This window comes from Callospermophilus lateralis, assembly GCF_048772815.1.
Source record: "Callospermophilus lateralis isolate mCalLat2 chromosome 5 unlocalized genomic scaffold, mCalLat2.hap1 SUPER_5_unloc_1, whole genome shotgun sequence".
Classification (NCBI taxonomy): Eukaryota; Metazoa; Chordata; class Mammalia; order Rodentia; family Sciuridae; genus Callospermophilus; species Callospermophilus lateralis.
In genome coordinates this window covers 531,141-555,909 of record NW_027510147.1, presented here as the reverse complement: position 1 = coordinate 555,909, position 24,769 = coordinate 531,141, and the positions used below count along the sequence as shown (strand labels likewise).

Genomic DNA, 24,769 nt, shown 5'->3' with positions numbered 1-24,769 from the left:
TTCCTTGGAGTATTTTTCTTACACTTTCTTTTACTAGTTTTGTGGTTGGTTATCTCATGTTTAAGTCTTCTTCCCATTTCAAGTTGAATTTCTACCCAAGGACCCCATTTTAGTCTTGGGCAGGTGACTATCCAGTTTTCCCAGCACGGTTCATGGAGAAGTTGGTGCTTTTTAAGCAATGAGTTCTTGGTGCCTTGTGAACAATCATTGGCTGTAAATGTAAAGATTGATCACTGGACCTTGTATTACAATGCTGCATCTTGGTTTCAGAGCAACTGATCTTCAGACACTTGAGCATCTTGACCAAGTTGGAGGCAAAGAGAACCTTGGACAGGAACTCTACAACTTCTAGCCAAATGTTCTTCTCTGTTATATTCTACTCCTGCCACTGGCCTCCATGCAGCCCCATCTCTGAAGGCAGGGCACTCCAGAGGAAATGGAATAGTCTCAGAGTCGGAAAGCTAATTTGATGCTAATATTTCAGACACATATTTCTTTAAACTTTGAAGCTAATGTTGTATGCACAGATAAACAATTAGGAAATAACTCTACAGTAAATAAAAGTTTCATGTGCACGTAGAATGGGCTTTAAACCTGCTAAATGTATAGAAAAATGTAGTGAACTGAGTACATAATGTCTACGTTCAAGTATTCATATAAGGCTATATAGACAACTCCTGAATAAATGATTGAATGGCACATGGTGTCAGCACACATGGGGTTTGATTACACACTAAGGTCCCCCTCCCCCAAAAAAAGTAAAGGATGTTAAATTATATAAGTTCAAATTCTGATTCTCCTACTTATGTTCTGCATTATCCTTTCTCTCTGAAACTCAGATGTGTTTTTATAAAGTGAGACTCTTGCAAGTACATATCAGATATGAAATATGAAACTCGATTGCCTATTGAGAAAACAAATCATTTCTAAAAATGTACCATGTCTTCTTGCAAAAGGAGAATTTTCTTTTGGTAACTGTGCCCCCTAAATGACAAACAACTTCAATTCCCATGTCTTTCTGAGTGGAAATTTACAACATAACTGGCAAAAACAACCCCCACTGAGCCACATCCCCACTGAGCCACATCCCCACTCAGCCTCACAGCTACAGGCAGAGGCCCTCCCACATGTGACCACAGGTTGAACTTGGAGGACATGATGTGAAGTGCAATAAGCCAGGCACAGAGAGACAGTACTATGAGGACCTCTGCATCTACTCCTATCTGAAAGCTGAAACACTTGATCTCACAGAAGTTGAGAGCAGAACCAGGATGAGCAGAGGCAGGGGAGGTGGGGCAGAGGAGAGAGGTTGGTCAGTGGGTGCACTGTTTCAGACACAGAGAATGAGTAAGTTCTGGGCTGCTGCACTCAGGGGTAAACATATCATGCATTTCAGATAGCTAGAAGACAGTCTTCTCGCCACACAGAAATGGCAGGTGGAGGATTGCATTTAGAAATCAACTAAAACCTGCTAAGGGATGACTCAAGTCATTTACCAAAAATAAAAAGGCACTTTTTTCATTCTCAAGGTCTTTGCAGCATTTTGGGGTTGGCAACTAATTACCTGAAAGAGAAGAGGTCCACTGGGGCCTCCTGAACACCCAATCTCCTCTGTGCTCCCTTTTTTCCTCCTCAGTAGGAAAAAAAAAAAGGATTTGTAATTTTTCTCCCCATTTCCCGAAGTCAGTGCAATGTCTTATATTCAGCGATGAAGCTTGTCAGATTCAGGCATCGGCACTAAGTCCTCAAGAAGGGGCATCCCCAAGTGACTAGAAGGCAGGGCAGCCTCGCTCCCTGGGACACTATGAGCTCATGGCTCCCCACCACCAGCTCCCTCCCTCTGACAGAGATGAGCTTCCTTTCTGGAGGCAGGACCTGAGAAGGCTGGTCCTGGGACCTGGGAGGACTCAGGTCTAGGTCCACATCAATGGAGCTGGCAAATCTGGGCAGGGACCTCTGTGGGAGAACAGGGGGCCTCACGTTTTGTGGATCCTTATCATGACCACACTTAGTGTCCTGAACCATAAACTAGCAGGCCTCTGCATTTATTTAACACTTCTTGCATTGTTCTCAGTGACTTTGTATTAGTTTTCCGTGTTTGAAACTTTCTTTTTTTTCAGTTTTTTCTTCTTAAATATTTCTTATTTTATTCAATTACATTCTTCACAGAATAAGAAGAAAAAAAAAACAATTCCTATACAAGTTCAAAAAAGATCCCAAATAGCCAAAGCAATTTGGATTAAAAAGGGACACAGCCACATCAATGTTTATAGCAACACAATTCACAATAGCTAAACTGTGGGACCAACTTAGATGCCCTTCAGTAGATGAATAGATTAAAAAAATGTGCCATTTATGCACAATGGATTATTACTCAGCAATAAAAGAGAATAAAATCATGGTATTAGCAAGTAAATGGATGGCATTGGAGAAGATGATGCTAAGTGAAGGTAGCCAATCCCCCCACAAAACAAATGCTAAATGTTTTCTCTGATATAAGGAGGCTGACTCATAGAGGGGTTGGGAGGGGGAGCATGGGAGGAATAGATAAATTCTAGATAGGGCAGAGGGGTAGGAGGGGAAGGGAGGGGGCCAGGGATTAGCAAGGATGGTGCAATGTGATGGACATCATTATCCAACGTACATGTATGAAGACACGAATTGGGTGTCAACATACTTTATATACAAATGGAGATATGAAAAATTATGGTATATATGTGCAATAAGAATTGTAATGCATTCTGTTGTTGTGTATTAAAAAAATAAAATCAATTAAAAAAATAAGAATGTGGGAACAATCTCTCATTTCCAGACACAGCAGAGCCAACCAAACAGCACGGTACACAAACCAGTGGAACAGAACTGAATTCCAGAACTAAGCCCACATGGACAGCCAAGTGGCTCCCAACAAAGGTGCCAACGACACTGGAGAGAACACAGCCTTATTTTTGACTTGCTTGTGGCTTATTTCTAGGAAACAGTTTCTTTCTTCATGTGACATTTTTTCCCAAAACCAGTTGAAGCACTTAGAGGACTTTTGGGGTCATTTCTCAAGGCTGACTAAGGAGTAGGTGGAATCACCTCTTTTTGTTTTACTCCAAAGTGTCCATTGGGAGATTTTGATCTCCAAGGAGAAATTCCTGCCTGTGAAGTCTGGAATCAGGCAGGAGCTGGTGATAGAACAGTCCACATTTTGAGCTAAAGGACTGTGATATCAAGAAAACCAGGGTCTAATGTGACACAGAAATCACCTCCTTAGAGCCCGCTGAGAGCTGCCTGCAGGAGACCAGGAGAGTGGGACCAGTGCAGGGTGGCTGGTCCCACTCTTCCATGGCTCTGGAGCACCATGACGTCCTAGGAGCACGGCTTGGAGGGCTTCAGGAACAGTGGCCTCATCCTCCATCTAGAGTCCAGAGGTCGACACAACACCTGAGCTCACCTGCACAACTTTGGATCCAGAGAAGTGCCTTGTCTGCATGTGTGTAGTTGAAGAGGTACTGAGAGGGCTCTGTGGCTTCTGCTGGAACCTGCATGTTCTTCAGTCACCAGGACTGAAGCCACTGCTCAGGTGCAGGTGAGTCTGGCCCATGCTCCAGGGGATGCAGAGGGGGAGGAGGGCTGAGCCAGCACAGGCTGGGGAGGGACCTGCAGACCTCAGGGGTGATGAGCCAGTACAGGGTGGGGAGGGACCTGTAGACAGACACTCAGGGGTGATGGACTGGCAGAAAATGGGAAGAGACCCACAGATAGACCCTCAAAGGTGATGGGCTGGCACAGGCTGGGGAGGGACCTGCACAGACACTCAGGAGTGATGGAATGGAGGCCAGAGGTAAACTGCTTGGTGGTCTGAGGCAGAGGGCTGACACAGGCTGAGGCTGTCCCTGTCTCTGAGGCCTGTCCCTACCTGTCAGTATAAGAGGAGCACAGGAGGAAGGAGTCCAGGCCATGGTGAAATCAGCCTCCTGGAGCCCCAGAGCAGGGCTGCTTGGCTGAAGTCTCTTTCATCTTCCCCAGTGACCTGAAAGAAGAGGGGCTGGGCATGCCAACTGATTTCCACTCTTGGTGATCTCTGCTCCATACTGAGACTTAGTGTCTACACACAGGGTGCTGATGGGTTAGTTCTAGAGCTTGCCCATGGGAAGGCGAAGGAGGAGCAGCTGCTGGGACCTTGCACAACTGTGAGCAGGAGACTATCCAGTCCAGAGAAGCACAGCTGGTGAGTCCCTGTCAGCAGAGGCAGGCACCCACACCCACCCCTGGGGATTTGGGAGGGTTGCACAGCAGCAGCAGCCCCAGTGCACAGACCTTGGGAAGAGCCACAGTGCCCCCTGCTGCTCACCAGGCAAACATCAGTCTTGTGGAAATGGTGTCAAGAACATAGCCTGGGCAAGCTGGGCCACACTCCCCTGCTCCATCTCAAAGTCATTCATGTGAGTAAGCAGCCTTTGCCTCTGGGGAACTCCTGAACTTCCAGGAGGTTAGGACATGGGGAATGTGGTCCTCACAGTATGAGAGGAGGTTGTGGGGAAGGGGTGAGAAAGCCGAGGGGGCTCTGGGAGAAAAGATGAAAGGACCTGGGCAGTGGCTTCCTCAGGGAACTGGGAGCAGAGAGAGAGAGAAAGTGTGCTTTGCTTGCCAGGAATATAAATATAAATATAAACCCCAAAGGCGCATCCTCCAGCCACACCCCACCTGCCTATAGTTACTGCAGGTAATCCATATCAGTGGATTAATCCACCAGTTAGGTAGCACCTCTCATAATCTAATCATTCACCTTTGAAATTCCTTGCATTACCTTGCACATGAGCTTTGAGGGGGGAGTTCATTTCTAAAACATAACATTCAGCAAATGTCCTCTACTGCCAATCTTGACAGATGGGTCACCAGATGCTTGATAAACCAAAGGAGGCCAAATAATAAATGATCTTATGTTGTTCTAATAAGAAAGTCTTTCTTCTTTTTTTTAAAAAACTATTTTTTAGTTGTATATGAACACATCTATTTTTATTTTTATGTGGTGCTGAGGATCGAACCCAGTGCCTCATGTATGCTAGGCAAGCGCTCTACCACTGAATTACATCTTCAGCCCATCTTCTTTAGAAAAAGAAGATGTGTGTTCCCCCTTCTGAACAATGAAGAAGGTGTCATAGGTGATCTCTTTGACCAGTCTCTGGTCCGCTTCCCACAGCCTTTTCCTTGACTGGGCCCATCCTTGGCACAACTGCAGAGCCCAGGTTTCCTAAAAATTCTGCTGCTGAGTCAACACAGAGAGAACTCAACCCCTCCTGTTATCCTCTCACTCTTTTTTTTTTTTTCCCCAGAGATTTGAATTTTTATTTTTTCAATATCTGGTCAGAAATCCAAATGGTTAGAATTGTTAGATATTTGCTTATCATTAGGGTCACAACATTAACTTACACTAACAAAGCATCGGTTTTTAAATTAATAGTACTATAAATATTATTATATAATAAAAATCAATGGTACTCTTGCACGTCAGTTTTCCCCATTTTTTCCTCCAATACCATCATTTTTAAAATTAATTAATTTATTTATTTTAATTAGTATGTATGGCAGCAGAATGCATTTTGATTCATTGTACACAATTACAGCACAACTTTTCATGTTTCTGGTTGTACACAATGTTGTACTATATGTGCAGTCATCCATGTCCCTAGGGTAATGATGTCCATCTCATTCTACCATCTTTCCTGCACTAATGCCCCCTCCTCATGCTCCCTCCCTTTTGCCCAAAGTTCCTCCATTTTTCCCATGCACCCCTCCCCAATATGGTTCAGCATCCACTTATCAGTGAGTGGCCTTTGGTTTTGTTTTTTTGGGATTGGCTTACTTCGCTTAGAATGATAGTCTTCACCTCCATCCATTTACCTGCAAATGCCATGATTTTATTTTCTTTTAATGCTGAATAATTTTCCATTGTTTATATAAATTTCTCATCCTTAACCCTTGGTAGTTTGTCACCCTGCCTGTCTTAAGCAAAGATCATCTTCCCTTGGGCCAACAAGAATCCCCCGACCACTGATATTTCATCCCAGTAATTTTCTATGCACAGAACTGCTACATGCCCACCTCCCTTGGGCTATAAACCTCACTTATCCTCCCCTTATTGAAAGTTGGGCCTGATCTAGCTCCCTGGATGGGATAGACTTTACACCTCTCAATGGTCCTGAAAAAGGCTTTTAGAATAGTTTTTTTTTTTTTAAACTGGTATCAGTAGGGCTACCTTCCTTTCTGTATGTCCCAGGAGACAAACTCTTTTCTTCTCCAGTTTCTAGAGGCTTCCCACATTCCTTGGATTATGGACTCATTGCTTATCTTCAAAGGGCAGTATTGGTAGGTTATGCTGTCATCTCTGTGCTTCTCAGACTACAGGTGGGAAATACTTGCTGCTTTGAAGAATTTATTAGAGAATTTGGGCCAATCAGCTTCATCTAGGATGGTCAATCTCAAGGTCTTCTACCTAAATCATATCTGCAAAGTCTTTTTCTATAGATAGCAGCATATTCACAAGTTTCTAGGAAAACTACCCTGAATGTGCAAATCCCCGAAAATTTCAATACACACAAAATTGAGTTTTACTTGATTTTGAAGGAAAAAGAGGCACAACTATAAAAGAAAAATGTCATACATGGAGAAATGATGGGTATCTGTGAGTCCTGGGGATCCTCTCAAATGCTAGCATCTGTGTGACATGCACCAAACACTTGAGAATGAGCCAATCACGCAAAGCATTCTTTAAAGAAATGTGTGCACATTTTTTAGTCATAGAATTTCACATATCCATCAATTAATTGTCCCTGTGGAAATTCAGCTGCCCATGATAAAGCTACTTGTACTTAGGTTAGAGCTATTGCAGAAGGGTTATCATGGTCCATTGCTCCCAGAACAAATTAGAAGGCACCTCGTGGCAATTATAGGAACATTTTTAGACTCAGACTGTTGAGAATTAAATTGACTCTGTAAATGCACTTTAAATCAATTTTAATTTTAGCAAAGTGTAGGTTTTGACTTGTTTTCTCGAAGAAATTTGAAACTTTCAGACTGCCCACTATCTTAAAAAAAAACACAATAACAAAAAAAACCTCTATTCCTCAAGAATACACCCAAGATTGACATCGTGAACAAGACATTAAAAACTTTTATAACAGAGGCAATACAAAATTTTGTGTGAATATAAAGGATGTGGATCATGTGCGTTAATAATTTACTTGGTATGGAAACATGTGCCAAATGCCTACGGCACAGGACTCTGCAGATGTGGGTGAACCGCAAGAATAACACAGTCTAAGAAGGAAGTCAAAAGCTTTGTGAAATGTCAAGTGACAACTGAAGTAACTGCCCAGAAGCAGCGGCTGGTGGTGCCCAGAAGCATCTGACTGGACAAAGCGACCCTGTGAAGGGATCCGAGGAGGAAGAATCACACAGACCATCTCTGGACCAGCAGAGGAAGGCGTGCTCACTCAGGCATGGGGTCAGAGAGGAGGTTCCAACGGGTAACAAGCGTCCGACTTCCCTTGGGTGGCTATCTCTGCGACCTGGGGTTGAAAGGCCTGTGGAGCTTTCCCTAAGGGCAGCAGCTGGTCCATGGTGCTCTCCGCACCCGGGGCCCCCAAGCCTCTTCCCTCAGCAATCCTGGCAATCTTTGAAGACAAGCTCACTGCAGTTCCCCCAGGAGACCTGGCTCTCTTCCTCTCCCGTCCCTGCTGTGTGGGCCTTCTTGTCCTCCAGCCTCTGCTCACATTTTGGTCTTTCTGGTCTGCCTTCCTCCCCTACAGATTCATGCCTCTTCATCCCTGAAAGAAAAGCTCAGACATCCCTGTTTTCAAAAAAGTACAGTGGCCTTCCTTCAACACATCTGTTGTGAAGTTTCTGGTTTGTTGATTTTCTTTCCTGGACCCAAAGCCTCCATTGGATATTTCTATAGGCATATGTATTGATATATAGGAAATTTGAATTTTAATGTCTGTCTCCTCTCTTGAGACTGCAACCACACCAACTATGCAGAAACCAGCATGGATCAGGACTGGGAGACCAAAGAAGGTGACTTCACTAGACATAAATTCAGGAATTTTAACTGGCATTTTAGCTTGGCCATGTCCTACATCCTCATGTCCCTGTAGCCATCAACTCCAAGACAGTCCCTATAGGATGGTAATAAATTACATCATCAACATGGTGTTCCAAACCCCACCCTTGCCAGGGACCACCACACTATTCCTGGGAGAGGCCTTCTCTATCTCTATGTCCCACCATCCTGTCCAGTGCCACTTGTCAGAGACCAAGGAGCTCCACTGGGATGACAAGAGAAAGGCCAGCATACCTCAGTCCACTCACCAGCGGAGGCCTCGGTCCCCACCCACTTGATCTGGGCACAGTGATGCTTCTCAGTGTCACTGTAATGAGTACGACCTGATTCTCATCAGCTCCTTACTGTAAATGTCCAAAATCATGGCCAAATATGATACCAGAGGTGCAGGTGATTAAGTCAGAGGGCAAAAGATGGTGATGTTGTGAGATCAACCCTTTTAATTGGAAGGAGGATGCCTCTTCACCAGCAGCTTCCTCAGTGCCACCTTCATATCCTTGTTTCTCAGCCTGTAGATGAGGGGGTTCACAGTGGGTGGCACTACAGTATAGAATACCGAAACTAGCAAGTCCAGGGTTGATGGAGATTGCGGCAGGGGCCGTAAATAGGCAAAAAAGTCAGAAGAGAAGAATAGAGTCACAACAAGGAGGTGAGGCAGGCATGTGGAGAAGGCTTTGGACCTACCCGCTCTAGAGGGCATCCTCAGCACAGCGGAGAAGATGTGAATGTAAGAAATATCCATGAACACAAAGCAGACAAAGTCCAACAGCAGGCTCAGCCCAATAACCATTAGCTCCCCAATGTTGTAGGAGCAGGCCAGGGCCAGCAGCTGTGGGACGTCACAGAAGAACTGGTAAACATCAGGAGACCTACACCTGGGTATGGAGAAGGTAGCTGCTGTGTGCAGGATTGCATTGACACCTCCACTGACCCAGGAGGAGGCTGCCATCTGCATACAAGCTCCACGGCTCATGAGGATCTCATACCTGAGCGGGTGACAGATGGCCATGTAGCGGTCATAGGACATGACTGTGAGTAGGGCTACTTCCGTTGTGGCAAAGAGGAAGAAGAAAAAGACCTGGGAAACACACCCAGGGAATGAAATGGTGTTGCAATTTGTCAGAGAGTTTGTGATGGATTTGGGAACAGTGATGGAGATGAGGCACAGATCCAGGAAGGACAAGTTCTTTAGGAAGAAGTACATGGGGGTGTGCAGCCCATGGTCCTTGGTGATGAGGGTGATGATGAGGAGATTCCCAAGGAGGGCGGCGAGGTAAGCCATCAGGAAGAGCGCCGCATGCAGGATCTGGAGCTCCCGGATGTTAGAGAAGCCCATGAGGAGGAAGGAGCTCCCAGAGGTGAGGTTGTCCATCTCTCTGGATGTCCCAGCATTTACTATGAAAAATAGAGAGTGTGAGCTCAGGATTCACCCAAAGGCTTCACTCTTCTGTTTTCCTGATTCCTTTCCTCTCACTCATCCGTGCATGGATCAGGAAATGTGAGATGACCTGAAACTGACACCAGCAAGCCTCCATGAGGCTATTTGAGCACTGTGTCCACACTGTGTGCATGATGGAAGAGGGAGGTCAGCCTAGTCCAAATCATGAGGCTGTCCTCTAATCTGCACGAAGGTCTATGATCCATACCTGACTCAAACGTCACATACTTGACACTAAAATAGAAGAGGCAGGTTCTTTGGAGCCATCAGTCCTAAATACAAATTTTCACTGAGGCACTTATTAACACTGAGACCCTGAATAAATTATCCAAACATCATTTCCCTCAATTTACAGTGTAAGTTTTCCACCTGGTCTCTGATTCATTTGAATAATGCGCATAAAATATCTAACAGTTTGTGAACAAGAAGGTCTTTAACCCATACTACTTCCATATGGATTCAGCCTTCCTTCATTATGGCAAAGTCAGAAAAACATTGAAAATGTGAAAACAATAGAAAAAATACTGAGTGTTGAGTCTAGTTGCATGTTATTACTTTGAGCTACTTTACAGTGCTGAAGGTTTTAGGATGTTGTCAACTATGAAGATCATTCTTGTTCATAGAAACAGAACTGATTCAAATTCTCATGTAGTGCAGTAGGTCTCTGCTCTGTGGACCATGTCATTCACATCCCTCTGTAAACCCAATCCTGCTCCATTTGCCTTGAGTGTGACACTTTGATTTCTCCTCTGAACCACTTGTGGTGTCTTGCCAGTCCCTCCTTATTTAATGAGCTAGACCAAATTTTGTCCTGCACTTTTTATTGACATACAGTATCTGTGCATATCTTGGGGCACAGTATGAGTGATACGTAATGATGGAGTCAAAGTAACCAGCATTTGCTTCTCTCCAACACGAATCACTTCCATGTATTGGGTAGGAACATTTAGACTCTTCTCAGTATTTTGAAATATGTTACAGACTGTTGAAGGCTAAGGTCACCCTACTAGACACAGGAAGACAACACCATACGTTCTCACTATTTGTGAAAACTGTAACACTGACCTCATGGAGAGGAGAGTGGAACAGTGTCACTGGAGACAGGGAAGAGTGGGGAGAAGTGGGCCCAAAGAGGCAGGAAGGGCAGGAAGACACAGTCAGGAGGAATTCATTCTGGGTTCCATAGCCTGTGCTTGTTTTATATTCACTTGAGAGTTTTGATTTTACTGTCTGTCTGACTGTCTATCTATCTATCTATCTATCTATCTATCTATCTATCTATCTATGTATCTTATTCAGCACTTACCTGCATAGCAATTCCTAATATTCACAGCCAAACTTCATGAAAATACTTGATAGACCTTAGGGGAATAATGCATCAGAGACAGACAAGAGAAATGCAAAGATGCTCTTCATTTTTTTGTCATGTCACAGTTTACTAAACCCTGCTGCTCGGTAGCACTGATCTGTTTACTGTAACATCCACACTAATTTCTTGCACATACAGGCCTTCTTATCCTCTCCAAAATCCTCAAAGTGGGTGCCCTTGTCTTTCAGGCTACACTGCAGTGAATCCTAGGCAGTTGGGGCACCAATTCCCCCCTTCTGTTCAGAACCGCCTGCTGGCTCTGCTTTCCCCTTTGGGTCACTCTGGGTGCCACAGCATTCCAGCCTTACCTGTCAGTGGAGGTGGGCTGCTTGTCACCAGGCTGAGGGTAGAAAACACCTGCATGTCTCCACCAAACACTCTCTCTCTTCTCGTTTGCTTTTCTGTTCCTTCCCATGTCTCAGAGGAGGAAAGGCCCTCTTCTTCACAGAGCTGTAGGGCAGATTGCACTGGGGACACTTATGCTGTTTTCCAAAGTGAGTTTAACATCCACATTTCCAAATGTGTTCTGAGGAGCCAACCTAGGCAGGATTCCTGTGTGAGGGCTAGAAGCCACTCCAGGGCTCCCCCTTGACCAGTTCCTAACCCAGTGCTTATTTGGTGAATGCCACCAATGTTTTTTTCTGAAAAATGCTATTAATCATTCACACCAAGCTTTTTGCTTGTTCTTGATAAAACTTCTGCACTTAAAGACTTTTTGCCTCCTGCCTCCTAGATCTACTGAATCAGAAACCCTGGGACAGACCCAGGGCAGGAGTGGTGATGCCCACTCAGATGGACATGGCACCTGCTGGTGCTGAGGCTTTTACTGGAGACCTTCTCATTTTTTTTTCTTAAAAGTATTTGTACTTTGCACTTTTCTTCTGTCTCCTGAGTAAACACAGACTTACTCTGTCATTTCCAGCTGTCAAAATAAATTCTCAGCAAGAGCCCCTCTTCCTTCTGGAGATCCAGTAACTTATCTCAAAACTACTATGCGGGAATTACATTTTAATTCTCCAATAAGTGATAATAGAATAATTTCCTAAACAGTACCTGGAATAAGCATGTACCATGGCACCCAGGGGGCCAGGCAAGGGCAGGCAGCAAGTGTGTCATGAGTTGGGAGGAAACAAAGGGGATCTGGTGTAGAGAATGGAGGAAAGGGGAAGGTCCTTCAAGCTCTGCTCCTCCAGGGTATGTGCTGAGGCGGAGGTCTGAGAGGTGCTGGAGGAGGAGGTGGGAGCTGGCGAGGTGGAGTGGAGGCTGAGAGAGGAGTTCTCACCTGTCCTGCCTCAGCAAGGGCACCAGGGCCTGCTGCAGAGCTGCAGAGAGGTGCATCCCTCGCACACCTACTGTCCACATTCAGCAACTTGCCAGCTGAGAGTTTGGAGGACAGGGAACCAAGTGAGGAGGCTAGTTTTAAGAGCACATGAGGGCACCATCTCAGGAGGTTGGCAGGACAGGGTCACACCAGGTGGGAGAGGGAAAGAGAAAGCACAAAATAAGGAGGAAAAAAATGCAGGGAAGGTCAGATGTGCTCTTCAAGAGGTGAGGTAGAACAGAGGGCAGAACAGAGAGCTGGCTGCAGAGCCCTGGGGATGAAGTTCTCCCATTTGCTCCCAAACTGGGAGGGAGTGAGAGGGATGGTCCCTGCTGGCCTCATGGTGTCTCTGCCTCTTTCCCACTGCCTCCCTCTTCCTGACCTAGCTGTCCTGGACCCAGGGCTGTAGGAGACTCCTGTGCTAATGGGAGACAGAGTAGCAGGGCTACAGAGTGTCCTTGCCTCAGGGAGGGTGAGCAGCAGCTTTGGGTGCACACGTGATTTGTCCGTGCTGCCTTGATTAATGTAACATAAAACGTCACAGCTCCTTCTAAGAACTTCCTGGCATTGCTGATGTGTAGTTAGAAGGGTGTGCTTGGGGAAAGCCTTCCTCTGTCCCTGGAAGCACCCAAAGCCTGCCCAGGGCTGGTGCCCCTGGCTTTCCTGGCTGGGCTCCGAGTGGACAGGAAGACCCCACAGTGCCTTTGGAAGCATGCATACACCCACTCATCTTTGATCACCCAACATATTCGGAAATTATTATAATTGTATCAATTCAGAAAGACCAGCTAAAGTAGATTCTAATTGAAATGAAGTGGAGGCTTCTTATATTTTTGGAAGTTTCTGAAAATATTTCTGGGCTCCAAAATAATTTTAATGTCTACTGTTCCCCTTTTCAATGTGAATAACTCAGAAGTTGGCTCCTAAGGTCCATGTGAGGAGGATGTGTCCAGTTTATGGAGCTCACCCTCCTGGACTCTGAGCTCCCTGTGATGGCTGCTGCTCCTTTTTTTCAGAGTAAGGGGGCTTGGGAAGGTCTACATTGTGGAAGGCTCGCCAAAGGCAGAACAATTCAGATGAAGAAATTCACTGCTGGGAAACTGAGATCCTGAGTGCTTAACCTCTACCAGCCATAATCGGAGTCTTTCCAAGTGTTACTATAATTTATATCTATGCTAAGATCAACCTGTAATATGCCACATAATAAGGTACATATTTTTATAAATATGCAATTTGCAGTGGTATTTATACATAATACTTATATCTTTATAACAGGGAGGGAGTGCCATGCAGGAAACCTGAGCACTCAGCCCACCTCACATAGCCGAGGCAGGACCTGAATGCAGGTGGCCAGGTTCCACAGGACTCTCAGTGTCGATAACTTACCTGGCCCCAGATGCCTTCAGGAACAGCTCTTTTTTTTTTCCTGAAATTGAATAGAGAGGCACTCTACCACTGAGTTGCTTCCCCCATCCTTTCTGATTTTGACTTTGAGACAGGGTCTCTGCAATGCCCAGACCTCCAACTTGCATCCTCCTGCCTCAGCCTCCTGAGTGGCAGGCCACCTGTGTACCCAGCCATAAAAAAGTTTGAAGAAGTGACCTGGTAACTGGGCTCCTCCGCAGTGTGCCTCTTGTCCTGAAAACAACTTCACATCCCAGCTTTCTGTTCCTAACCCACATGCAGTATATCAAGCCTAGGGTCTGGTGTCAGGTGGCCCCAGGGGTCTCCTCCACTCCATCTCCCTGTGGGCAGCCAGGAGGTGAGTTTAGCATGTGTTCTGACTTCCCTGCATCACCTGATGCCTCTCCTGAGCTTCAGGGCAGACCCAAGGAGCACAATCCAGACACATGGGTGCAGCCAGCCCTCACAGAAGTGACTTACATCTGTGGAGAGCAGCCAGGTAGGAGACAGTGTAATCCTGGGGCCTGTTCAGCAGGGGGTGCAACCCCAGGGCCAGGACTGCTACTCACGCTGCTGCTGCTTCACAGGGATTCCCTGAGTGGGCAGGTAAATACCAGGGGAATAGAGCCAATTAGCCACTACACTGTCCCTTGTTGGAAAGGAACTTCGCAGGAAGCGCCTCCTTCACTGCCCCAGTGGCAGCACATCTCCAGACTGACTACTCAGGCTCTTTACTCAGCTGTAATGATTCTTCCTTTTGTCCCTCTTCTTTATTGGTCCCTCTTAGTTATGCATGACAGTAGGATTCATGTTGACATAATTATAAAGGCATGGAGTGTACTCTGTCTTCACTCCCTCACTCCTCCCTCCCCTGCCCCTTCCTCTATTCTGCTGGTCTTTCTGCTCTTTACTTTTGGATCTCACCTATAGGTTTATTTATGGGTGTTTGCATGATCATCCAAGATCCTCTGTGATACATGTCACTTGTGCTGACTCTGCCAGGAGTTGAGTGTGTTGGTGAAGGATAGTGAGTGTCTCCAGGGCTTGATAAATGAGGGTCCCCGATATGATTTCAACCAAAGTTGTCAGAAATTATGATCATTTCCATAGATTCTCAGGAACCATCTATACTTAATATTCCTTGAGTTTTCTGTATCTGAGCTTTTGTTCACTGGTATATGAGAGTCTGGCTCTACCTTGCACTCCTTTCTCCCACACAGTAATGGATATTTTCTCTCCTTCTAGAGAGCACGTGCGATCTAATATCCTCATACTGGTTACTGTTTGGAGAAGTCCTACAGACAGGTGGACGTAATGCAAACTAGTGTGCCATCAAAAGAGTGAACACTTAGCTCAGGGGCATCTACAGTCTTTCTGGATATTTACAAAACTGAATTTGAATGTGAAAAAACATGATCTAATCATATTTATTTTCCTGAAATGTCTTTTTAATATTTTTGGTCATATCACGTTTTTAAATCCATCTGAGTGTTAATGAAATTAATATGTTAAAAGTCAAAATATGTTAAAAATTCTGTCTACCCACAGAGAACCAGGTTGACCCTCCAAAAAGAACACCTTACTGTGCTTTAAGGCTTTAAGTGAAGCCCCAACAGGGTGGGCACTATTGACACAGATGGCAGAGTGTCTGCCTAGTGCCCCTCTGTACCACCCTTGTCATCCTTGCTCCTGGGTGCGATGAAAGCTCCATTTCAGTGAAGTGAATCCATATAGAAGGGGTTAATTGTTTTCCAAACACATAACAATGGTTTTAGATTTATCATATTTTGCCAGAATTATTAATTAAACTAGGGGAAAATTTCTTAGTAAATACTTGTTTTCTTTAATGTTCTATAAATCACAAGGCTATAATTGAGAAATTTTTATTTCTCAATTTATCTTTTTCTTATTTATCTTTTCCCTAGAACTTTTTTCATGATTTTTGTAGATACATTTCAAATTGTTCATTTGCCAATTAACAACTCTGAAATGTATGTCATCTCAAAAACAGAGGGAACCAGATGCTATATATTTCCATAATTTATTCTTAGAAATCAGCTTCCCATCCTTATCTGCAAATGGGTATACATAGTCCTTAAATAAAGAAAAAGGACTTTGCAGAAATCTTGTGATATGAAAATAAAGTGGTCATCCCCAATTATTCTGGATGCTGTGTTAGCCGTAGCATCCTGGCACCATTTATTATATATATTTTAAAATATTGTCCATTTATCTTTTTATTCCATTATTTAAATCTGAACTATTTTAGTATTGATATGAGGCAATAAGTTGTCTCACACACACACACACACACAGACACATACACGCAGACACACACACACAGTCACACACACACACAGACACACACACACACAGACACACACACAGACACATACACGCAGACACATACACGCAGACACACACACACAGTCACACACACACACAGAGACACACACACACACACTCACACACACACACACAACCCTGGGATTTGAGGGTAAGCATGACATCGACCTTGTCACCCAGGCCCTTTCATACATACAGAGGCAAATGATGATTCTGGCTTCATTGATCCGATAACAGGAAAGTGCTCTGGGCCAAACACCAGAGTAATCTGTACTGAATCCTCCAGAAATGAGAAGCCAAACCCAGCTGAATGTCTCTATCCACCTCACTGTGGGACTGCACTATCTCTCTATCCACCTCACTGTGGGACTGTAGTGTCTATGTATGACTTCTTCACCCCGTTAGCACTTTATGTTTGTGTAGCTAGAGTTCATGAATGAGACGATCCTAGCACAAACACCAACAGATATTTTGAGTGTGTGATTCAGTTTTAGGGCTCTACACATTGTAAGCAACACGATATTCTAATTTCTACAAACTTTACACTTTCTCAAGTGTCACATGAAACTCATATATATGTGTCAAGATTTATTCTACTGGATATGATGAAAATATGTCCTGACTAATGAAAAAGTAATGATAAAATTTATTTAATGCTAGTTTTGATAGTTTTTGTTGTTGTTGGATCATTTGGATTTTCAAATTTTATGGCTATTCAAACATAAATATATTGCAGTAGGTAGATATATATCTTATTGCATATTAAAATTTGACAATGGGACTGGGGATGTGGTTCAAGCGGTAACTCAATTGCCTGGCATGCTCGAGGCGCTGGGTTTGATCCTCAGCACCACATAAAGATAAAATAAAGATGTTGTGTTCACCGAAAACTGAAAAATAAATATTAAAAAAATATCTCTTGGGACTGGGGATGTGGCTCAAGTGGTAGCGCGCTTGCCTGGCATGCGTGTGGCCCGGGTTCGATCCTCAGCACCACAAACAAAGATGTTGTGTCTGTCAAAAACTAAACAATAAATATTTTAAAAAAATTAAAATCTCTCTCTCTCTCTCTCTCTCTCTCTCTCTCTTTCTTTCTTTAAAAAAATTTGGCAATGATTTTCAATTTTCAGGACTCATATTTTAATTTATTTACTTAAATTAGTTATATATGATAGTAGAATATACTTATGCACTTTGATATATCATACATAGATGGGATACAGTTTCATTTTTCAGAGTGTACATGCTGCAGAATCATATTGGTCAGGAATCATATTTTTTATGAACCTAATGTTTTAATTAGATTGCATTGGTCAAGAATTCCAATGTACATTAAAAATAATGATGTAGTAATCATCTGAGATTATTTTTAATTTAACAGAAATATTTTCAATGTTATCTAGTCCTCAAAATGTTGCGACTTTATATATATAATATACATATTTATATGTATTTGTATATATATGCATATACATATAAATATTATATATATGTGTATATATATTAAACCATTTTCTTTTGGGGGGGTGCATATATATATTGGAGTAGAGAGTAGTTAGCAGTCAGTGCAGAATTTAGCAGCTTTCTTTACAGCATCTAAGAACCTGATCATTTGACTTTTATTTATAGATATAAAATAGTAAATATGAGTGGATTTTATAATATTCATGTCTCTCTAAATATGTTGGATTATATCTGTGCATCACCATCCATCATATCAATTTTAGATTTTAGAGAATTGCTGCTCTTATGTTATTAGAGTCAAATCTGTAATGTATACAAGAGATTATCCAAAAAACAGACTTCAAAATATTAATTAATGTGTGATGCTTCCCAACTAGTAAACAAACAGCTTCATGGTAATTTCAGAAGTAAACTCCATTCTCAACTCCATTTTGAAGATGTGAATGTGCAGAGGAAAACATGTAGTAAAATTTACAATGGATATGCCTGGTTCCAGATATTTGCATTTATTTATTTATTTTGAGAAAAAGAAGTATTGCTTTGTTAGCAAAGGAGAAACACAGGAGACTTCTCTCCCAAAGGCTGTGACTCTCTTGAACAGGAGGGACAAGGGATTTCCCAGATATTTGCATTTATTAAAAAGCAAGTCACTGAGAAATTGGGTATTGCCTAATGTTTCCAAAGGGTTACACTAAGATCAAGGTACATAAGGCCAAATAATTAAAGATGCAAGTAGAAACCAATTAATTTGGACATAGAAAAATCACAACCAAAAAAAAAATCCATGAACATGCTGTGTGAAAAGATCAAAATAATATTTTAATCTCTGGTGAAACTTGCATGCTCTCAGGATATTAAATGTACATTTTAAACATATGCTTTTAACCAGATGTGGTGGCATACCTGTAATCTCAGCTCCCTGGGAGGCTGAGGCAGAGACCATGGTCACACCATGGGAAATGCTGGTGGTACAGTTATCAAGATGTGATGTTCAGGGCAGGTATAAACAGCAAAGTAGGAAAATGCTGGCAAACTTGTAGAATGTGTCTTCAGACATTGCTTCCATGAGTGGATGGCAGCAGTTTCTCTAAAGTTAATTCAATGTACTAATAAATCCCATTTCTATGTATTTATAAATAATATGAAAACTGATCCTAAAAAGTTTTGCTTGTATGCAAATATCCACAGCAGCTTTGTAAACAGAGACTAGTGTCCATCCACACGTGAATGGATAAAAAAACTGTGGCAAAACAAACAAAATCAAACTGCCACAATAGACCCAATTTCACAGGCACAGCAGTAAACAAGCCCCAAAGAAAGACAGCATGCTCCTGATGCCATTTATCGAGTGCTCCAGGATGGGAAGAGTGTGCTTCTGGGGACAGAAATCAGAACACTGGTCACCTTGGGCTGGGAAAGTTAGCTGGACATTCCCACTGGGCAACATTAGGGGTGATGGGGATGTTCTGTGGTTTGATTGTATCATCCTTTTGCTAGGTCTAGAGGGGTCACCTCTAGATGTACAATGTACAATGTACAATCGACTTTGCCTATAACTGACATCTCCCCACAGTGGCTGTGCTGACTTCCATTTCCCAGCAGAGCATGGGGCCATGGGCTCCTCTGTGTCCACATCCCACCAGCATCGTTGTTTGCTTGGTTGTTTTGATTAAAGCTATTCTGACTGGGGTAGAAGGAATCTCAATGTAGTTTTTTTACATATTTCCAATGACTAAAAACATTTAGCTATTTTTATATATTTATTGGACATTTACACTTCTTTCATAAGTGTCTAGATTATCTGCCCACTTGTTTTTTTATTACAATTAAATTTAATTAAAAATTATATCAAATTTTTATTGGTGCATCATAATTATACTCACAGTGGGATTCATCATGCCACACGTTTGCTCATTTTTTAAATTAAATTACTTGTTCTTTTGCTGTTACTTTTCTGCTTGTGTTTTGTCTCTAGTTCTTCACGTGTTCTAGGATGGATCCTGCCATTGCAGAGGTCTTTCGCCTCCTTGGTGAGGTTAATTTCTAGCTATTTTTGTGGCTATTATGAATGGGATTATTTCCCCCAGGTCCTTTTCCAACAGGTCAACTTGGGTTGTACAGCAAAGCTACTGGGTTTTATGTGCTGATATTGACTTCCTGCTCTGCGGGGTTTATCAGTTTCACCTGTCTTTTGGTGGCACCTCGGGGTTGTCTATGGACTCATGTCATCTGTAAGCAGGACTAAAGTCACTTCCTCCTTTCCTGTGTGTGTGTGTCTTTCTCTTGCCCGACTGTTCAGCCTGAAATGTTAAGTACCGTATTAAAGAGGGGTGGTAAGAGTGGACAGCCCTGCCCTATTCCTGCTTCTGGAGAAACTTCTTTCTGTTTTCCCACTGAGTACCATGGTGTCCATGGGTTTGTCCTGTGCACCCTTTATGTGGTTGAGGGGTGACTCCTCTAGACCTAGTTTTTCATTGATTGCTTAGGACTCAGACCATGTTTCATCCTCTGTCTGTAAATGTTGATTTGATTAATGTGGTCAATAGTGTTTTTCAGATCTGTATTGGATTATTTTATCTGCTGAATTTATTAATAACTGACATAAGGGTGTTGAAGTCTCCCAATAAAATTGTGAATGTGTCTATTTCTCCTGGAATTTTAGTAGTTTTTGATGTTCTTGTGTCTGGGGTATACAAATTAAGGAATTTTACATCTTCTTTGCAAAATGACCTGTTTCATATATCTAATTCTGTTATTATTCCTAATTACTTTCATTGTTCCAAAAGTCCTTGTCTGAACTCAACACAACTGCCCAATTTCTTTTGTTTAGTTTCAGCAAGGTGGTTCTCTCTCCATTTCTTTGCTTTTAATCTACCAATATCTTTATATTTAAAGTGATTTTTTAATAAGTAAGCATATAGTTGATTTTTATAATCAACTGTGATAATTTTCATCTTTTAAGTGTTCTGTTTTGAACATTTATATTTAAAGTAATTATTGAAAGAATTAATTCCACATCTACAATGTTTTTAAATTTTTCATATTTGCTTTTTTATTTGTCTCTTCTTTCTGAATTTTTTTTTTTTTTTTTGTACTCGGGATTGAACTCAGGGCCACTGGACCACTGAGCCACATCCCCAGCCCTATTTTATATTTTAATTAGAGACAAGATCTCACTGAGTTGCTTAGGGCCTGGCTTTTGCTGGGGCTGGCTTTGAACTATCAATCCTCTTGCCTCAGCCTCTTGAGCTGCTGGGATTACAGGCCTGCACCACCACACCGGCTGCTCTCTCTCTCTCTTTCTTTTTGTCTTTTTTTTTTAAAGTATTTTATGTGATTTAATTTGTCATGTCTTTTAGCATACTAACTATGTATCTTTTAAAAAACTTTAGTGGTTGTCCTTGAATTCTAACATACATTCTATCTAACTTAGGTCCACTTTCAAATAGCACTGTGTCACTTTTTGTGCATTGAGAAACCTTAGAGAATTAAGTAACTCATAATATTCACACAATAACTGCCCAAACAGTACTGTCGTGGGAAAGAATAGCCTGATTTATGTTTATTTGAATTTTGAAAGGTTTCTAATCATCTCATTACAAAAATTTTGATTGTCAGTTCTACATGTCACTGCATGTCATCCTATCATGTAGATCACAAGGAAACTCTTTATTTTATTTTTAATTAACTTGATGTTATTGCAAAGAAGAAGCTGTCAAAAGCTAAACCATGTTTAAAATCAGATTATTGGGTCTAAGGTTCAAGCTCAATGGTGGAGTATATGAATAGGTTTCCATTTCCTTTTCTACTTCTATTTCAATATGGCTTTACTTTTTAAACAATTTCAAATTTCCAACTTTTTTTTCTCTAAAACTAGGGCTCATTTGTTTTGTTTACCAGATTATTTACATAGGTTTCCCATTTTCCCTTAATTTTTTCACCCAAGAGATCGCATTGAGTTATTTGATCTTTTCACAGTCACATTCCTTAACACCCTCAGGCTGAGCCTACACAGTCTCTAAAGCTCCAATTCTTCTTTTTAGTGGACTTATTCTTCTTCATATTGACACTGTGCACCTTTTATAAAACTAAAATAGCCATCTTCTAAGCCCTGCAGACTGATCTCTTAATCAATTAGCACCTGCAAAAAAACTAGATGATGAAAGTCCATGCTACATTCACATGCTTTCTAAGGATTTTTTAATATAAAATCCTAATTTTCATAATAATTGCTTGAGGTAATAATGAGAAATTCCACCTCATAGATGAGAAAATGGTGTTTATACAATTATGCAGGATTATATAATCGGTGACTAATGATAAAAATATTATAATTTAGGAGGAATTAAACACTAGTATTTTGGTTTGTGTTTGCTGTTTTAATTCAGAGAAAATTCAGTGCACCATTTCTTTTTGTTACTTCTATTTTCAGTTTAAGCAGGCAAGTAAGATTTGACAATGTAGAGTACTTTCCATATTCTAATAGGCTTCAGGTAATAAATGACCGAGAATTCTCATCCTTTTAAAATTAATAACAGTTACATTCAGTTACAAGGAGAAAACATCATGGCTGAATACAAACTGTGACTATTAGCATAAAGAAAAGATCAGATAAGGAGAGTGGCCTAAATCAGAAATCAGGAGGAAAAAGTGTGCAACAAGTCATGCCATCATAGAGCAGTGGGTACCAGGATATAAGCACTTAGTGGATGTCAGCCTCAGTGTTGTTATAGGTGAGGTCATGGCAGCGAGGGACCTCTCCTCAGAAGTGGAACTACACATCATGACTGCTGGGCAAAACTTTGACTCAGAACCTAAAATCCAGTGGAGCATTGATGGACAGTGAATGGATGGCCACCACAGGAAGACACTGGAGGTGGCCAACACAAAGCATGCCATGGAGCAGCTGGAGTGTCCACATGACAGGTTCTGAAAGCTGGAGGAGATGAAAGTGGCCACCTGGTGACAAGCTGTGGGAACCAAGAGTGATGGCCATGGTCTCCAGTATTCACACAACAGGAAATAGAACCAGTAGAGAGCAAGGGTGGTGCAACAGGAATCCATGCCAACAGGTGTTTGTCAAATGCACCAAGAATGTGAGTGGAAAGCAGAGTCTCTTCAACCAGTTGTGCTGGAAAAACCACACAGACAATGTAAAGAATGACAGATTCTTATCTCTCACCATGGACGAAAATCAACCTGAAATTAATCAAAGACCTAAGACCTGAAAGTATGGGTGAGGGTTTGGATCTTTGAGCATTTTGTATTTTTTAATGCCCAGATGCTGGTTCCACATGAAATACGTGACAATGTCTCAGAACCAGGAGATAAGATGATATCTGGATGTCAATCATGCCCTGCTGACTGCAGATTAGCATTTGCTTAGAAGAGAAGAAGTGATATTGAAAGTCCAAGTTCTGATTGCTCCATGTGGTGCTATTCACAGAGGATGAGAATGCAGAAGCAGTCCTGGTGCCTTCAGTGTCGGGTGTGTTCAGGGCAGCCGAGAGAGCATGATGTAAATATGTTTCAGAAAATGAAAGGTAATGAAAATCATCCTGAAAATCTCGATGTTTCAGAATAGACATGGCAAGAGTTCCTGAAGGATTTCTGTTACTATAGGAGCATGTAATATACATGTGTTTAAGGAACTGAATAGACACTTCATGGAAGAAGAAATACAGGTGGTCAATAAATATATGAAAAAAGGTTCAACATCTCTAACAACTAGATAAATGTCAATTAAAACTACACTGATATTCCATCTCACTTCAATCACAATGGAAATAATATTAAGAATACAAGTAAGTACAGTAAATGTTGGTGAGGATGTGGAGGAAAAGATTCACTCATACATTGCTTATGGGACTGCAAATTGGTGTGACCCATCTGGAAAGCTGTATGGAGATTCCTCAGAAAATTTAGAATGGGACCCATTTGACTCAGTTATCCCACTCCATGGTATATATTCAATGGATTTAAAATCAGCAATCTACAGTGATACAACCACATCAATTTTTATAACAGCTCAAATCACAATAGCTGAACTATGGAACCAAAAGATGAATGAAGAAAGAAATTCTGGTATGTATACACAATGGAATATTATTCACCCTTAAAGACAATGAAATTATGGTATTTTCTGGTAAATGGATGGATCTAAAGATTGTCATGCTAAGTGAAATAAGCCAATCCCCCACCAAATGAAGGCCAATATTTTCTCTGATATGTGAGTAGTAAAAACACAATGAATAGGGGGGTGAGGGGCAGACGAAAAGTACAATAAAATAGAAAATGGGTAATCGAGGGAAGAGAGGAGGATAGGAAAAGGAAAGACAGTGGAATGAGTCTGACACAATTTGCCATGTACACACATGAAAACAACACAGTGAATCCACCATCTTGTACATCCACAGAAATGAAATCCTAACTAGAATAATAGATATTCCAACCTTGTATAATAACATCAAATGGATTCTACTGTCATGCACCACTGAAAAGAAACAATAAATTTTAAAAAGATTTTTTTTTCTTAAAAGGGAACCTGGTACATTACTCTCAATGATGAAGAAAGGAGACAGCAGGAAGAGGAACCAAAAGAGTAGTTTAATTCTTCACCAGGGATGGAATTCTAAAGATTTCCCAAAAGGAAAACCATATAAAATAATGGTGGTGGAGAAGGACAGAGTCCTGCTTCAGCACCAAGGCCACCCACTGACCTCCTTAACCTGTTCTTTCTTTAGGAAAAAAGGGTGATGGGAAAGCCACTGAATTGAGGACATATTGACTGTAGACATCAATATCCTTTAGAAGGATAAAGGTGAAATGAGAATGGGTTCTACTCTTTGGATGTCTAATCAGAGGATAGGCTGAATAGTAGAATCAGGAATGGTCAGGCAGTTTGAAATAGAAGGAAAGGAATAAGTAGATTGTAGACAGATTAAAAATGTGGTCCTTATGTTATATTCAGGGAAATGATGTCAAGAGAAAGATGGAAATTCATGATTAGGGGCCACAGCATGAAAGTGATGATAAAGATTTGAGAAAACCATTCAAGAAAAGATCAGAGGAAAAAAAAAACATGAATTCCTACAGATATACTGAATGGAAGAAGAATTATTTAAAAATGATTTTTATGGTACAATCTGAAGAAATCAAGATTTGCGTGTTTCTGTGGTGGAACTGTATGTAAAATTATTGAAGTGAAGGACCTTCTGGGGAAAGAGGAAAAGCATCAGGTGGTGGGTGGGGACATCCACAGGGAAGACTCAGCGGGAGGGCAGGGGAGGGATGGAGGAGGTTGTCTGCACCCCCTGGGCA

General features: G+C 41.9%; 1 protein-coding gene across 1 annotated transcript; it reads right to left on the bottom strand.

Moving 5' to 3' along the window:
* Positions 1–8,546: 8,546 nt before the first annotated feature.
* LOC143400302 (olfactory receptor 14A16-like) lies at positions 8,547–9,479 on the bottom strand. The gene has a single exon (XM_076857584.1). It carries the CDS (start codon positions 9,477–9,479, stop codon positions 8,547–8,549), a length of 933 nt encoding a protein of 310 aa, XP_076713699.1.
* Positions 9,480–24,769: the final 15,290 nt, after the last annotated feature.

What these genes read in the sequence shown, in the direction of transcription:
- LOC143400302 (XM_076857584.1), bottom strand. Translation starts at nt 9,479, where the DNA reads ATGGACAACCTCACCTCTGGGAGCTCCTTCCTCCTCATGGGCTTCTCT.